The sequence below is a fragment of the Egretta garzetta genome, unplaced genomic scaffold (assembly GCF_000687185.1).
Source record: "Egretta garzetta isolate BGI_Z169 unplaced genomic scaffold, ASM68718v1 scaffold943, whole genome shotgun sequence".
In the NCBI taxonomy this organism is placed as follows: domain Eukaryota; kingdom Metazoa; phylum Chordata; class Aves; order Pelecaniformes; family Ardeidae; genus Egretta; species Egretta garzetta.
In genome coordinates, this window is record NW_009259309.1 from 89,244 (window position 1) to 105,951 (window position 16,708).

Sequence of the window (16,708 nt, forward strand, 5' to 3'; positions counted from 1 at the left end):
AGGTAATGGTTTATGTAACAGTCTTTTCCCAAATAACATTCATCTTGGTGTTATGGATATATATTAATAGGATAATAACGACTAAAATAATGTTCGCCAAGGATGTACACAAGTGGATGAACTCTCTCTTGCGTTCTGTGTGTGTTGCCCCTCCCGAGCTGTCAGTCGGCTTATTTAAGAGATTGAATAGTTGCTCCCCAGCACTAAAAGAGGCAGCTGCTTCCATTTATGGTTGGGAAATTCCCAAAGAAAAATGCGCTGTCGGTTTGTTCATCCCTCTGCAATGTGGAATGGGTGAATTCTCTGAAGTACTGAAGAGCTTAACTGAGGACATGGCTTTATCCCAGGCTTCGTGCTGGCTTACATGTTCCCCAGCCCTCCTTTTGCAAAGTGATGCTTGAATGCAGACTTGCTGACCTCGGGCATCGTCGGCCGCAGCGATCTGCTTCTATTTCTGGTATGCCGAAGGCAATTGTGGGGAGCGGCAGAAACTGATTTTTGTCCCCAAAACCTCTTGTAGGTGACTTTCTTCACTACTTCAGTAGCAGTGTTAAAGGTGCGGCCTCCACTGTTAACGGATGAAATTTGCTGTGTTGTGTTTTCTCACTGCAGGTAGAATGAGATAAAAAATGCTAAATTAAATAACTGATGTGTTTGGCGGCTGGAGTGGATTGCCAGCGGTGAAAAATTGAAGCCCATTACTCAAAAACCTTATCTTGCAGGTCAGGGGGTTAAAGATTCAACTTGTGTGTATCAAAGTTCATTAACTTACTCAACAGTGCAATTCAAGAAAAGATTTCTTCCATTTGATTAAAAGTGATGAAATCAAGCAAGTAATTAGTCTCGTTTGTTCAGCTGTGAATTGGGGCTTAGCATGTTCTGGTAGCTACGGCAACAGCACTCTACTGATATGCAAACTATTTGAGCAATCCACGGAGGAGGAATGATACCTTTGCCAGAGTGCCGAGGTGTCAGGCCGGAGAGACGGCAAAAATAAACACCAGCTCGCATCGGTGTGTAAACAGGGGGTGCTCGTGACTTCAGGAGGTTGGTATGTGTTTGAACAGGAGTGGTGCTCACGCAAGAGCTGTTATGAATGGATTACTGATGGATGGTGCTGCCTCTCGGGATGGAGCCTGCACCTCTCCTGCCTATGCGGTTACCTTATTTTGCTGCATACTTGTTAAGTTTGCTTTGAAGAAAACAGATTTTGAGCACGAGGCGGTGCTAATCATCTCCAAACCGTTCATAACGGGCACGTTTTAATCTCTTCTGATGCGCTGTATCCTTCTTAGAAGGGTTAATGTTTTGCGCCTATTTGAGTTTGCAGTTCTTTTTGTTCTTGTCAGCATTCAGCTTCAATCTTGGATGTAGTTGTGGTGTTGTCATGAAACAAAACTGTGTTGTGGATTGTTTCCTTTAACATGTCAATTCTTGTGCTCTCTGGAAAGCGGTTTGGTACCAAAGCGGTGTTTGTTTGGAGTGAGATAAAAAGGCCCTCTTACACAGTTTGCATGTGTGCGTTTATAGGGTTACGAAGGATCATTCCACCTCTGCTTTTTTTTCTTCTGAAACGGTACGACGGGGAGGAACGCAGTGCAAGAGCCTAGGTTTTGCTGAGTGGTATCGGTCAGCGCTTGTTAGAAGCACACGCTTATCAAATGGTTTGATTCAAGAAATTCTTTCCAGTGAGGGTGGTGAAACCCTGGCAGGGGTTGCCCAGAGAGGGGGTGGAGGCCCCATCTCTGGGAACATTCCAGGCCAGGTTGGATGGGGCTGTGAGCAACCTGATGTGGTTCAAGGTGTCCCTGCTCCTGCAGGGGGGTTGGGCTGGGTGACCTCTAGGGGTCCCTTCCCACCCAAAACATTCTATGAAAGAAGGAAATTATTGCACCCTCTCACCAGCCTTGGGGTATTCATCAGAAGTCCTCCTATACCTGAAGCATGCAACCGTCTTCTCCCCGTTAGGACAGGGAGTACGACAAACGCACCTACACAGAACTTGAAAGTACATTGGAAGTTGGAAGCGCTTTGTTACTGGACATCGATGCCGGTATCTGTTATGTGTAGTTTGGTGTTTGATGTCATCTGTGCTAAAACTTGCTCTTGTGAGCGTCTGTTGGGTGAAAGCGTTGGAGTAAATAGAAGCTGCTTGTGTAAGACTGTTTCTCTTAAGTGATGCGCAGCTGGATGGTTCTTAAAACCCAAGGGGTAATTTTTTTGAAGTTAAGGTGTGGATTTATGCTTTTGTGTCTTGGGTTGGTCTTATCCCCCGAGCACTAGCCATGTGTTCAGCCCTGAACAATCCTTGACTCCCTGAGTGGTGAAACGTCTTATCTCCAGGCGGTGATTTTGTGTGTAAACAGGGAGGGGGAGAAATGAGCTAATTATAATGGAGTTAATTTTTTCCTACTATCCAGCAACTAGGAGCACGCAGGGGGTTTGTCCAGTTGAATTCTTCTTTTTGCTCCTTTAATGGTTTTAAGCATCCATGTATCGATATGAGTTGATGGGGATCTGCAGGCAATAGGGAATGAACAGTGCCCACGATAATGTATGCATTTTTGAGTGCATGAAAAGTTAAATGTGAAGGCGGGACTGGTGGCCCAGGGTAGTGCTGCCTGCCGGGAAGAAAGGAGCTTAGGGGCAGTGGTGCCCTGCAGCCTCCGTGTATCGCTGTTTCTGATCTGCCTCGTCTGAAGTAGTTGAAATGGATTTCATTCCCCTAAACACCTTAAAGAGCTTTCGATTTAGGAGTTCATCTGGGTTTTTTGCCTTATACCTCTGCTTTCCTTTCCTTTTTTTCCTTTTACTACAGCTAGTAGTTACGTAGGGAGAGGATGTTCAGCTCCCGGCATCCACTCAGTCTTTTCAGAAAAACCCCAACTCTGCAATTTAATTTAATCCCCTTTTTCTTCTTTTGGTCAGCCAGCAAGATTTCAGAAAGGGAACCTGACCTTGTTTTCATTGATCAGTCTGCAGTTTGACCCGAATGTGGGTCTGGGTTGTCAGGTTTTTGTCTGCTGGTGCGGGGTGGGAGGTGCACAGAATACGCAGCAGAAACCAGGCAGTGCAAATACCCATAGGAGTGCAGTGAACGGGAGACAACAGGCTTTCAGGAGGCGCTTGAAACAGCTATGTTTTCCTGATTCAGCAGAAGTCCTCTTTACTTGTCTGTTTGGGCAAGAAGCTTAGGTGTTTCTGTCCCAAATATGTGAAGATTTTGGGAGAAAGACATGGCTTCAAACTCTGAGCAGGCTTCATGCGGTTGGAAGTAGTTCTTTCACTGGTAGTAGCAATACCCACTTTGTGTGTAACCTCGCAGAGGTTAATACTAATAACTAATACTAATAACTTGGCAGTTATTAGTATTAGTTATTAATCTTCAGTTCATTTATTCAATTAGTTCAGTTATTTATCAGTTTTAAGTTTTTCAGATGTCTCCTTTAGCCTTTGTGGGTGCAACCTTTAAGTGTGAATTACTCTTGTTTTTGGTTTTGGTAAGCTGTTAGTTGCAATAATAAAGAGAGAGTTTGGAAAAACAAACACCTTGCTGGCGAAAATTTGGTGTGGGCTCACCAGCTTTAAGGAATACGGTTACGAAATATGTTTGCAAGACTCCACTGCTACCTGGATTAAGCGGGAGCTCTCTGAGGAGATGCCAGAGGGTTTCTGGTTCTTTGAGCTGTTCTACTTTTGATCAGATAAAGCAATCAACATGTTTTGGTTTTGTTTGTCTTCACAGGCGCTGGCCGCCAATGCTGGGACAGGGTTTGCGGTGGCAGAGCCTCAAATTGCCATGTTCTGTGGAAAGCTAAATATGCATGTGAATATCCAGACTGGGAAATGGGAACCTGACACTTCTGGGACCAAGAGCTGCTTTGGAAGAAAGGAGGAGATCCTGCAGTACTGCCAGGAGGTGAGTTTTTCTGTGTGATCCTCAATCTTCACCGCTGCTAAGGAATTGGATTCCAATTTAGCCAGTCAGTAGCAAATTAGCCCTGCAGGAGGCTTGCGTTTGACTCGCTCAGTCCCCTGAACTGTCCTGCTGTGCTACTGCCCAGCAGGAGCAGAGAGGACGCTGCAGTGGGATTTAGGAGCTACCTCTGATTTAGATCAGCTTAAACTGCCACAGGAGGTCCTTGGTCCCTAAGTCAGCGAGGTATCTGTGTCTGTCTTTGCAGGGGTTTCTTCAAATGTTCTGCCTCTGAGATGGTTAACCAGCACCTGCTCCGTGTCTGTGCAAAATGGAACCTGCACCTATTCTTAATAGAATGTGGCCGTGTTTTCTTGGTGATGTGTTGAGATCAGCCAGAATATTAGAAAAATATTTTCATCCAAATGTTGGCAGTATTTTTAGACTCCTCATGCTTCACTGTAAAAAAACATAGTCTCCTTTCAGTGTGCTGCAGATACACTGCAGCGTATTGCCCTTGATAAGTGTCTTTAATTGCTCCTCTGAGGTGACAGGCACGTAAAATACCACAAGGAATATTTTTTTTTTTTTTTTTTTTTTAAATGGGAAGGTGATAGAGCACACCATGTCTGGACTGGAAAATGTTTAGAACTGTTTTACTGGCTGATATAACTGGGGCTACATTTGGTTCACGTAGCGGCAGCCTAAATATAAGTCAGCATCTGGACTTTAGAACTCGAGCAGGACATAGGGATCATATTAATACATCACAAATGGAGCAGGCATAAGGAAGCCCGAGGAGGTAGGTGCATATTAGCTTGATAAGTGCCGAGAGAGTCTGAAGATGTGACTAAACCCTATTTGTTGGTGATTGCCCTCTTCTAGAGGGTATCGTGCTGCACCAGGCAGAATAGCACAGATAAATACTTCTCCTCCACTACCATGCAAAGCCAAACACCTCAGCTTAATGCCGATGAAGACTTTTGCCCCTGACCTGGCTTTCTCCTGCCGCAAAGAAGTGATGATGCATTCCATTTCTCCAGCCCTGTGTGACAAAGAGCTGGAGGATTTTTTTATGTCTTTAGCTGTTGTAAGCTTGCTCCGGAAGAGAATGTGTGTTCGTGTACAAATTTGAACTTGTGTTTTTGTGTAGGGAGTCAGCCTCGCTACTTCTGGTTGGGGGCCACTTTGCACAGTCTTTGTCCTTTCTGGAGAGAAACCTATCTCTGTGTCTCATTAAACAGATGTATCCAGACCTTCAGATCACGAACGTGGTGGAAGCCAATCAACCTGTCAGCATCGACAGCTGGTGCAAGAGAGGGAAGAAACAGTGCAAGGACCACACTCATATTGTCGTGCCCTACAAGTGCCTGGGTGAGTGCGTGCTATGTGCTTGTGCATTCTTGTGGGAGGAGCAAGGCATTGCCTCCTGGCGTCTTACAGAGAGAATGGCTGAGTTTATAAGGCTTCTCTCATGTCAGGTTGCCATTTCCCCATGCAGCTTCCACTTAAACATTTTTATTTCCACAAGATGGAACTCTGCCTTTCTTGAACAGATCGACAGCTTGATAACAGCTGTGGTGGAATAATGTGCCTGGCGTGAAAAAGAAATTCCCATTCTCTCTGCAACTGCCATAAAAACCTGAAGGCTATTGTATTTGAGTATTACAAAGACATTGGGATTTAATACTCTGATCCTATTTTTGTGGAGCTTTAATATTTTGTTGCCTTGGAGACTTAAATGCTCGGTGTGTTCAGGCTTCCTGCTTTGGTCTTGGCAAGAGATCTCCATTCTGTTTCAATGACTATATTTAAACTATGCTGTTTCAAAGAGGCCCTGCTTCTTGCAGCTGTATCCCATGTCCCCACTTTGAACTGTGAAAGAATATGAGAGAAACTGATGGGTTTCATGGTGCTTTCCAGAATCTATCCACTCGCTTGAATCGGGCAACACGTTCAGCTTGTTTACCTTGCGGCTTTTGACCTGTAGGTTGTGCCTGACAGTGGACTGCACTGCGTGTGTTCTTAGTAGTAAGCTTAGTCTCAGCTGGCTGAATCTCTTTTCAGCTATCCACTGGAAAAGACTTGTTCTGCAAGAAGTCTTGTGCAATCTTGGAGAGTCTGATTGCTGGGAGCATTCAGCGGGGAACCGGTTTTCATAATTTGTATCTCAGGTTAGCGTGTGGTTTGACATAGGAGAACACAAGCAAATCTGCAGAACTGTGTAGGTACTGTTCTCCTATTTGTTATACCCTCCCCTAGATGATCATAAAGCACTTCCTAAGGAATGAAATTTGGTGTGGATACATCCTGGGAGAAAGATGCATCTCTATAGATGTGGAAATTCAGGTTTGAGAAGCAACCAAACCCAGCTGATTATACTGAGAACTTCTTACGGAAATAAAGATGAAAGCAAGATCTCTGGATTTAAAAGGAGTCATCTCTTTTAGAAGTAATCCTCCCCCAAGCCTACTCTCCAGCTGAAAACTAAGCTGATTTTAGTGACACTGCCCTAAAATCTGATAAGCATTGAACTATTTGCTAAAGTTTTTAATTAGAGTCTTTCACAGTGTTCTTGACGTGTTCCGCCCAGCCTGCAAGGCAGCTGTGGTTCTCAGATCTGAGTTGCAAGTAGTCCATTTGTGTATAAAACACCTTTTCGTTGTCTTTAGCAGTCCACAGGTTGCTTGTTGTAAATGGATGACCTATTTCTCTGGGGTGCGTATGACTTTTTGATCGTAGCCGAACTCTGTTTCTTTGTTCCAATTCCTGCTCGCATCTTCCTTGCTCAACTAACACACAGGCTATCTTGAGGTAGGACCTTGCTATGGTACCATGTTTAACCTTCCCCTGCCTCCCCCCATCAGTGAGAGCTTTTTTTGTATTTCAAAGGTGAAGAGGGGAGAAGAGGAGAACCCATTAGCACTCTCACTGAACTGTAAAATAAAGGTAACAATAGGATGATGGGAGCAGGGCTGAGCCTGGTGAGGTGTGAAAAGACAAAGTGCTGACAGTTCTGGCTGAGCTGCTAGGTGGCATGGAAATGCCTCTTATGCCCCCTCTGATCTGATAAGGGAGAGGATTTTTCTTTCTTGACAGCAGTGGCCATGAATGGGGAGGGTGCCCATTAACGGGGCGCAGCGTGCTAGGGTTTTCCAGTTCCTAGGTGAATTGAGAGAACCTTCCATGTCTTTTAAGCAAAGGTGCTAAGATTCAGTGTTTTTCAAAATAGCTGTTTAATGGCTGCTGTTTATTATTGGTTATTGTATCTGATCAGTTTGAGTCTTCTGCCTTCAGTCCCCAGAACCTCAGTCCCTTGATTTTAAAGTTTGGTCAGTTTTAGCTTTCTTATCAGAAGCTTTTTAACTAACCTCTCGTGAGAGGGAAGGAAGAAGGATTAATAACTCAAGATTGTAACTGGCCTCTTTTGAGAGAAGAAAACAGGGAAAATACCATTTCTCTGTTGTATCTACTAGCTCAAAATCTAATTTGAAAGGGATCATGAATGCTAGTTGGTTTTGTTACCTTGCAATTGTCATCAGGTAATCTCTCCCTAAACTCTGCTTGACTTGTGTATAGTGCGTAGGAGAAGTGTCCATGAGCCTTTGGTATCAGCACTAAGGGGCTGCAAAAAAATTGGTCAGGCAAAATACTAAAATTTATTTTGAAAAGATAATGTTGAAGATTGGTTGGACAGATAATTCTACTCCCTGGAGACTCCGTGAGAAAAGGCCTTTGACTTAAAAACCTTTCTTCCCATTTTAACAAATGATTCCTAAAGCTGCCAGTCATGGGTGCGATGTTGCTTTGAAACACTTGGACTGAAGATCTTTTCCTGGCCTTCTCAGAGTATCTCGATATCTCCTTATTTTAAAATTGCTGGATGTGGCAATTAAGTCTGCAAGAAAGAAAGAAAAATCTCAACTTTTGAGAAAATGTCACATTTTGGATGCCAGTGGCTGTGTTTGTTAAGACTTCTGGGCTAAGAACAGAAACTGATGCTTATATAGTTCTGATCCTTATTTCACATGTGTTGGTACCAGACTAAGTAGTGCTGGAAATTTAGGCTAACTAGCTTCTAAGTCCAATGAACACACAGAGTCTGTAGAGCAAACTGATCCTCTCTCTCTCGCCCCCCCGCCCCGCCTTCCTCAAAAGCAAAAGTCTGGTTTTAAGATAGTGCCAAAATTTCATCATGCTGGTGAGGTTGTGGTTATCTAATGTTGGAACGCAGCGTATTTGATGACTCTGGTTGTACTCTGTTTTTTGGGCTGTATAGTTTTTATTTTTCCAGCTCTCTGTGTTTTGCTTAGGACTGTCCGAGTCGGGGAATGTGCTGCAGTTGATCCTGAAATTAAACCATCTAGAAACAAAGCAAAACAAAAGCAAACCAGACTTGCTCACATACCCTGATGCTGAAAACACAGATAACACTCATGGCTTAAAAAAATTTCCAGGCCGTTACAGCACCGGACAGCATGAACGAGCTTTGGTGTGATGCAGCTCCTTCAGAAATTGGTGATTAAGTGGCTTGAAAACTTCTGTATGCAGATGCAATCTTTTTAGAGATTTGCATGAAATCTCTTCCGTCAGTCCTGTCTGTTCAATGAACAACCATTTATTAACAGGCATTGTAAACTTTGCCTTCCCTTCAGCCTTAGGGTTCCCATAATTTTTCAGCAATTGGCCCCTACTCCTGTTTTTACCTTGAAAGCTCCGAGGGTGTTTTTCTGTAAATTTGCAGAGATAGCTGCTGATCTGAATGACCTGTCCCCGTTAAGAATATCCCAAACCTTTAAGGCACTTGCATCGAAGGGTACTTTGGGGGAGTTCTGATACTGGCTTTGTTTTCTGTTGGAAGTTGGACATGTGTGAACTATGGATGTTTCTTCTTTTTCAGTGGGTGAGTTTGTAAGCGATGTCCTGCTGGTTCCAGAGAAGTGCCGATTCTTCCACAAGGAGCGGATCGACGTGTGTGAAAGCCATCAGCACTGGCACACCGTGGCAAAAGAGGTAACTGAGCTGCTGTGGCAGGAATATTTAATTCTGGATCTGTCCATTTGGATGCTTGTAGTATTGGAGCACAGCAGCGTTTGTCTTTAGGGTCTCTTATTCCCATGTTGCAGGCTATGGGCTGAGGCAGAGAGCAATGAAAAAAATAAATTAAAAGTACTCAATTAGCTTAAAAAACCTGTGAAGCTAGCTGTGTTATTCTTCACTCATCAAAAACTGTCCTAAGTAGCTTGCCCGAGGTCATACTCAAGGATGGAGCTAGGCATTGAAATCAGGTCTCTAGGATATTGCTTAACCAATGGCTCATCCTTCTTGCCAGGGTAGAGCTACAGTGGTCATAGGATGTTTCCATTTTTTCTTGCACATTTTGCATTAATGTACCTGCTGCTGCTGGGGATTTGGTTGGGAGTGCTTGCCTGGGGACAAGCTGAGTTTCGTTGTGACTGATTAGTGGAGGTTTTACATAAGAGATGGATTATCTTCTCAGAATAAATCTAGCCCATGGGGGTTTTTGTGGGTTGTGTGTTTTTTTTTTTTTGTTTTTTTTTTTATCTGACTAGCAAAAATGTTGCAAATTCTCTGCACGCCCATTTGATCTGGGGGTAATAAAAACAAGATCATCCAAAATGTACATGTTTTCCATTTTGTAGAAACAGCAATTGTAGAAACGGCAACACAATGATTAGTTGTGATGGTACAAGTAAAGATGAGGTTGAGGATGCACCAGTTAAACTTCCTATTCCTTTCAAATCCCAGGAGCAAAAACCCATCTAAATAAAGCTGTGCTAGAGGAATCATGGTTTAATTGAGGATAAACCTGTTAATGTCTAGCAAATTTAAAAATCACTTGCTTTCAACATAGTTGGAGAACTTTTCCGGAAATACTTGGCACATTTTACATCTTTGCTGTAATAAAGCAAAGCACAAAAGGGTTCTGATGTACAGAATGAAGCTGTTCTTACTTCCTTCTTTTCTGAGGCACCACAAAGCCATCTATTTCCTTAGCTGAAGAGAAGTGTATAGGCACAATGTCTAATCACAATTTGCATTTGGCTTTTTCTTGAATTATCTGATTGATTTTCATCTGCAGCATGTTAAAATAATCTTGACGCGGAGTCCATTTGAGCGATTATATTCACTTACTCCGATGAAAAGTTTAAGAGCTCAAGTTTAATGAAATGGCCAGCCCAGAAAAGCAAACAGTGCTGTTTCTTTCAAGTACTCTCTCCTTTGAGTTGGTGCAAAAGGTCTAGTTATTTTTCCTGAACTTAGCCAGGCAGACAAATCAGCAGTTGTTAGGGGCCGGGTGGTGTTTGGTATGTTAACACCAGGAAGCGCTGCCTGGCTCTGAATCTGGGACTTTTCTGGGGATTTTGCTTAAGCTACAGGTTTGAAATCCATTTCCCTTTGATGTTCAGACTTAGGTCGTATGTTGCTGTCGGGTTTTTGCTGTAAAATTTAGACCATTGGAAGCATTCTTGGGATCTAGGATAAGCAAACTTTTGCTTTATCCAAAGCGAGAGCATGATGCTAAACTGACGTAAATGGGCTCCTCTTCCAGGCCTGTCTGACAGAAGGGATGATCCTGCACAGTTATGGCATGCTGCTGCCCTGTGGAGTGGACCAGTTCCATGGAACAGAATACGTATGTTGTCCTCAGACAAAGGTTGTGGATGAGGCTCTGTCCAAAGAGGAGGAGGATGAAGACGAGGATGAAGACTATGACGTTTACAAAAGGTAGGGTTCGTACTGCCATAGGTGTTAACAGCTCTGTATGTAGAGTCGCTGTCTGCAAATATTTCACACAGTGGTTCCCTTGTGGTGAGGATTGAGAGGAGGCTTTCTGTGCTTTTGAATTTCCCAAAGGAGTGTCCTGAGCCTGAAAAGGCCTTGCAGAAGGACAAACGTCTTTGCAGTGCCCCTGTTACTGGGGGAGTGAAACAGCCCTCTTCCCTTTGTCCTTAGACAGTCAGAAAGACTGATTGCTACAGTAGGTACCTCCCCCAAATACAGACTTTCACTCACTGAAAAGAAGCTGATGAGAAAATGCAAGAGAACTCCACTAAGCCAGAGGCATGGAGAAGCTCTGCCTGTAATAGCAGGTTTGTCTGTCACGAGGGAAGTCCCGTTGCTGCCGTGGATGGGCTGATCAATAGCTGGTACATTTATTTTTCCCATCTCTCGTGTTTCTAGAACAGATGAAAAGAGAGTCGTTATTTTGGTACATCAAAGGCTGGCTGCAAAGGGGTTGGCCTTAAATTTACCCCCTAACTTAACTGTATCCCTTCAGTGAGTTCCCTACAGAGGCAGGTGTAGAAGACTTCACAGGAACAGCTGTGGAGGAAGATGAGGATGAAGAAGATGAAGGGGAAGAGGAGGAGGACGTGGTGGAAGACCGCGATTACTATTACGATAGCTACAAAGTTGACGATTACAATGAAGAAAACCCCACAGAGCCTAGCAACGACAAGGCTGTTTCCGAAAAAGAAGTCAGCAGCGATATGAAGTGTAAGACACGTTGGAGCCTACAGGCCTCTTTCTTCCTTGCCAGTGTTCTTGTTGGCTGTCAGTTGGTGATGGGTTTTTGATCAAGTCAATAAATGCCACTCGGAAGTTTTATTTGCCAGATAAGTTAGCAAACAGAGGCAAGCTGATGATGCTTATGTTTCAAGTGTTGAAATTAACTCTCTAGAGCATGGGCCATATGTTTCCAGATAAACAGCAGTTCTGCTGGCAGAAAGCCCAGTGTGTGGCACACTGAACAAGCACCTCCGTCAAGGTGCAGTGTTGAGTCAGAAAACCATATCTTGCACAGGCTAATTTTGGAAAATCTTAAAGAGGCATTTGGGGTACACTGTGAATTTAAAATCTTAGTTTGGGGTGATTATCTTGGATTTGGTGTTTTATACCAGTTTACGAAAAGGAAGCCAAAAGTGGTGGGCCGATACTCTGCAGAGGTTACATAAAGGTGCCATCTGGCCATTTAAGGTTGAGGAAGATATTTGGTGTCTTTACATGAACCTTTCTCTTTTGTGAAAGAAAGTCAGCCCACACAATTGGCCCAATTTTACTATATGAGTAATATATACTTACTGCAGTAGTAACATATACTAGACTTGCGGTAGCTTTTATTAAGTGGTGGGTGCCATTGCAGAGGGCATCTGCTGATTGTGTGGTGCCTCAGCGTTATACGATGTCCTATACTTCACGTGTAGAAGTGTCTGCAGAGGAAGGAGGAGGGGGGAGAGGGAATGAAATTCAATTAGCTACAGATCACTGAATCATTGCCAGCAGTTCTTGCATCTTTTTGGTAAAATGCCAGCATGCTGCAGATAATTTTACGTGCTGAAACAAGGCTTAGCTCATATATGTACAGGACTGTTAGAGATCTGCAGGTGTTGGAACAGAATTGGAACAGTATGATTGGGGTGTCTGTTTTGGGGGTATGCAGTCTTTTTTCTTCGAAGTACCGTGAACAGTTTCCAACTTACACACCATATCTTTTTTCTTGCCTCAAAATAACCCAGCTGCTTATATTGCCCGCTTATTGCGAAGCAGTCCGCATGCCATGGCTACCTGGAGTTTCAATATTTAGTGAATAGAAGTTTCAAAACTTTAAAAAAGCCTAGCGGCTGGGATTGCCATGGCGCTCACGTTCCTTTTGCTTAGCCTGCCTTTTCACTTGCTCTCACACCTCACCTTTGAGATGTGAAATGTCTGTCCAGGCAGAGTGCAGCAGAATAGGACATCACTGAATGCTTTAAGCAGCCCTAATGGGTTTTCTTTCCATCATGCTGGTTTCATACAGTGGAGGCTCTACCACTGGGACACCCGAGGCGTAACGCTGTGGCATCAGCAAAATAGATCCTTGCTGTTTCAGTCTCTAGCTAAGGAGAAATCGCTCTAGCAGATGAGAACTCCATGTCAAGACAACTGCTCGGGTAGCCCACTGCTGCGCGTTCACTCCAAAGCACCATGGCAAGCTTTGTGATGGATGCTTTTGCAATGTTAAAAATCCCCCACCCACCCCACCCCCCAAAACTGACAAAAAGGTCTTTGGTGGGTGAAGTAGCGATGCTGGGTTCAGCGCTGGTGCCCCAGAAGAAGGTGTGAGCTAGAGCCACCGCTGCTTTGTCTCAGTCGCTCGGCAAGGCCTGTGCTCCTCACTAGCTCATGTTCTAACCCGTCTCCACACAGCTGTCTGCTCCCAGGAGGCGATGACAGGGCCCTGCCGGGCTGTGATGCCTCGTTGGTACTTCGACCCTAACAAGAGAAAATGCATTCGCTTTATATATGGAGGCTGCGGAGGCAACAGGAACAATTTTGAGTCAGAGGAGTATTGTATGGCTGTGTGTAAAAAGATGAGTAAGTCCTGCCTCCCACTGGCCCTTTTGCAGCTAGCCTCTGTCTGTCTGGCGTTTGGTGTCTCCTCCTCCTTGCCTAGGTCAAGAGAGGATACGTGTGTAGCTCATCCTTCTGGTTCTGGTGTCTGCAGCAGTGCTGTCTGTCCTTTTGCAGAAGTCTCCTCTTGTTTCCGCTTCTCTAGGTCTTCAGGGTGAATTTTCCTGGGGAAAGTGGCTCTTGACATATGCTGTCTGTGCTCACCGTTGGCTCGCAGCTCTTGCTAAGGGCTTAGTTGTCATCTTCCAGGTCTATAGCAGGGACCAGGGGCTGTCTCTTAACCTCTTGTGAAAACACATAGCTTGCCTGTTTGCGTAACCAGCTTTTTTTCCAAAAACATGGAAGGAAGCACTTGCTTTCCCCGGTCGTGTTCCTGTGCATGTGGTTGACTGGTCGGTCCTGAAAAGCAGGCTGCTACTCACCATTCTCCTGGCAGCAGGCGTTTTCTTGTTATTGTATTTTGGGAAAATATCAGAGAAGTAGTATAGGATTCAGATTCCCACTTCAGCTCGGTTTGAAATATGAGTCACGACTCAATCCGTGCATTTTTGAGAGCTTGAGGTTTTTGGCACCAATTTCAACTGGCTTTTATGTCAGATGATAAAACTACCAAAAACATTTTAACCTCCTTATTAATCTTATTGTTGAACTCCAGCACTTCCACTTCAGCTGCCATTAAAGCCTTTTGAAAGGCTTTTTGTGTTATCTGGGGCTTGGCAGTCTGACTATACAGCCATAATCCTATTTACAAAATGGGCTTCATGCAAGTGCTTTAGATTGGGTTGATCTAACTGAAGTGGTGAAATAAAAGATGCGGATGTCAGGAGCTTTTTGTACAAAAGTTTGTCCTGTTACAGAGGGATTTGGGGCTGGAAAGAGGGTCCTCTGTGTCCAAGCTTAGTTCAGAAATGCCATGAGCAGACCCAGAATACGGTACTGGTCTGACGTTGTCCCTCGCACGCAACGATTCTTCTCCCTTCTTTGCTCCTCCCTCCCTAGTTAAAGGTTTGGGGGTGCAGGTGCATGCTAAACTGCAAGGTAAATTTTTTTTCTGAAGCATGCTGTCTTTCGAGGACGTGTTGGAGGTTTTTTCCCCACCCAGATTACTAAAATTACCCTTTCTGCCCTCCCTCTGCTGAAGGACAACAACCGGGTGCATCGTGTTTGCTGTAGATCCCTTCAGAAAGGGCTCTGGGACGTGTAGTTTCTGAAAGTGTAGCACAGAAACTTTGTTCAGTGTTTCCTGCACTGCGGTATATCAAGTACAGAACCCCCGCTGTGGATTTTGCAGATGCTTGGAATGGTCAGCTCTGAAATTTTATTTCTCCCCATGTCAGATTTGAATGTCTTAAAGATACAAACTATCCAGTTTATTGGACAAGTCAGTTTGTCACACTGAGTCTCCTTCTGTTGCTGTCTTGTCTGATACCATTCCCTGTTAGTCCTGCATGGTGCATCTGGTAGGGAAGGTAGGATTGAAGTGTAAAATATTGGGTAGTGTTTTGTGCAGATCTATTGTCAAGCTCCCTAATCATATTAATGATGTCTGGAGCCAGCTTGTCAGCACACAGCTAATGCACAAAATGCCATTTAAACTATCCAAAGCCAATGTGAAAGGGAAGAGAAAACAAGTTCTTTATTCTGCAATCCAAGTCATTCTGTTGCTGGAGCTGAATAGTGCTCGTCTCAGAGCTAATGGGAAGACCGAACAGGTGCTGGTTGCCGCAGTGCATTACTGTGTTTTGGGGATGATGTAACTAACTGATGTTGTGCACTAAATTGGCAGCCTAAAGATACCAAAATGGACGCCTGGTAGGTGGCGGTTCAGTAAACTCAGCCTGCCAGATTGCTAATTATGCAGGCATGGAGATTCTTCTCCCTACCTGTCCTTTGCAATCCAGGATCACAGTTTTCTGAACCTCTGCTTATCCTTACCCTCTCTTTGCAGTGCCAACTGATGATGTGGATGTCTACTTTGAAACCCCAGCTGATGACAACGAACATGCCCGCTTCCAGAAGGCAAAGGAGCAGCTGGAGGTCAGACACCACAACCGCATGGACCGGGTGAGCGTCTAGCTTCAGCCTTGTGTCTTATAGGCTTTCAGCTGCGTAGTTGCTGCTGTGTTTTTCTGGACAAATTGATGGTGAACTGACTTCCTTTCCAGTCACCAGCCTTCTGTATGTTTCTTGCAATCTGACCATGTTGCGGTAGTTAGATTTTCATTTCTTCGGAGTGTTGGGAGGGCGGAATCACTGGGGACACTTGGCTTGCTGCTCAGAGGACTTAAGTGCTAGGTTTAAACCCCACAGCAGCTCTATTGTGCCTTCAAAACCTAGCCAGGCTGTACAAGGATCAACCTGTGAAGGCGAATTAGCTCACAGAGATCAAATGTAAATTTGTGTCTTGTTGATGTGTTCTGTCCTTTTCTTGTCCAGGTGAAAAAGGAATGGGAGGAAGCAGAACACCAAGCCGTAAATCTCCCCAAGGCAGAAAGGCAGACTCTCATCCAGGTAAGAGTTGAAGGACCTAAAGAGGAAGGCTACTGGTGGTTGGCCTTCATCCTCTCAATAAACTAATATTCAAAGCCAAAAGGCGACCGAGACGGAAGAACAGCTTTCCTGTTCTGTCAACAGCTGCCTTTTAGAGGAGATCTGATTCAATTGCGTGCTTTGTTCTTAAAGCTAGAGATGATCCGATACTGTGCCAGGTTCTTTCCTAAGCCCAGTAGTAGGAAGCCATCTCACCCCTCAAGCGTAGCGACAGCAGAGCCAAATTGTAACTTCAGACCCCTGGCCTGTACTCACCAGTGGCCTCACGGCCCAGTTGGGATTGGCCCTGACTCTCTGGACACACACATTTTCTGTTCGGGTAGACTTAGTGAAAACCACTTAGGCAGCAGATAAAGATGGTTTGCTGCCAAAATCCAATCTTGTGCCTTAGGAGGAGAGTTCAGTTAGACAATGAAGTTAATCAGGGATATTCTCGGTACGGGATTGTTAGGGGCAGGCTCTACTGGCAGTGACAATTACATGAAGTTCCCTCAAACCAATATACAGCTCAGTGACTGACTCCAGCTTTTAAGCCCACTTTGGATTTTATCCTGGAACATAGTTTTCTCTCTACATTTTTTAACTTCAAGCCACCGTTTGGAAATCCATGCAAGTCCAAAAGAGTTTTTAATCATCTCTGTTGAAACGTAACAACACTTAATCGACCTTCTGGTTCGTTTGGAGATGTGGGTTATGACCTTTCTGATAGAATATATAGAGATTTGATCTGAAGGTGTGTTAATGAAAAACCCCCTACGCAATACCTTTGTAAACTTTTGCAAATGCAGATGAATGGCTCTAGGCTGAAGGGATCAATCCTGCTTCCAT

General features: G+C 44.3%; 1 protein-coding gene across 4 annotated transcripts in view; it reads left to right on the top strand.

The window, feature by feature from the left end:
• Positions 1–3,749: 3,749 nt before the first annotated feature.
• APLP2 (amyloid beta precursor like protein 2) overlaps positions 3,750–16,708 on the top strand; it is a 23,829-nt gene continuing 10,870 nt past the window's right edge. For 3 of the 4 annotated variants that reach the window (XM_009636254.2, XM_035891839.1, XM_035891841.1), the window contains exons 1-8: positions 3,750–3,919; positions 5,161–5,290; positions 8,817–8,929; positions 10,491–10,666; positions 11,220–11,437; positions 13,127–13,294; positions 15,279–15,394; positions 15,767–15,841. In XM_009636254.2, coding sequence (XP_009634549.1) covers positions 3,800–3,919; positions 5,161–5,290; positions 8,817–8,929; positions 10,491–10,666; positions 11,220–11,437; positions 13,127–13,294; positions 15,279–15,394; positions 15,767–15,841 — 1,116 coding nt within the window. In that variant the 5' untranslated portion in view covers positions 3,750–3,799. The remainder of the gene's footprint in view (positions 3,920–5,160; positions 5,291–8,816; positions 8,930–10,490; positions 10,667–11,219; positions 11,438–13,126; positions 13,295–15,278; positions 15,395–15,766; positions 15,842–16,708) is intronic. The other variant, XM_035891842.1, reaches the window with a different exon arrangement.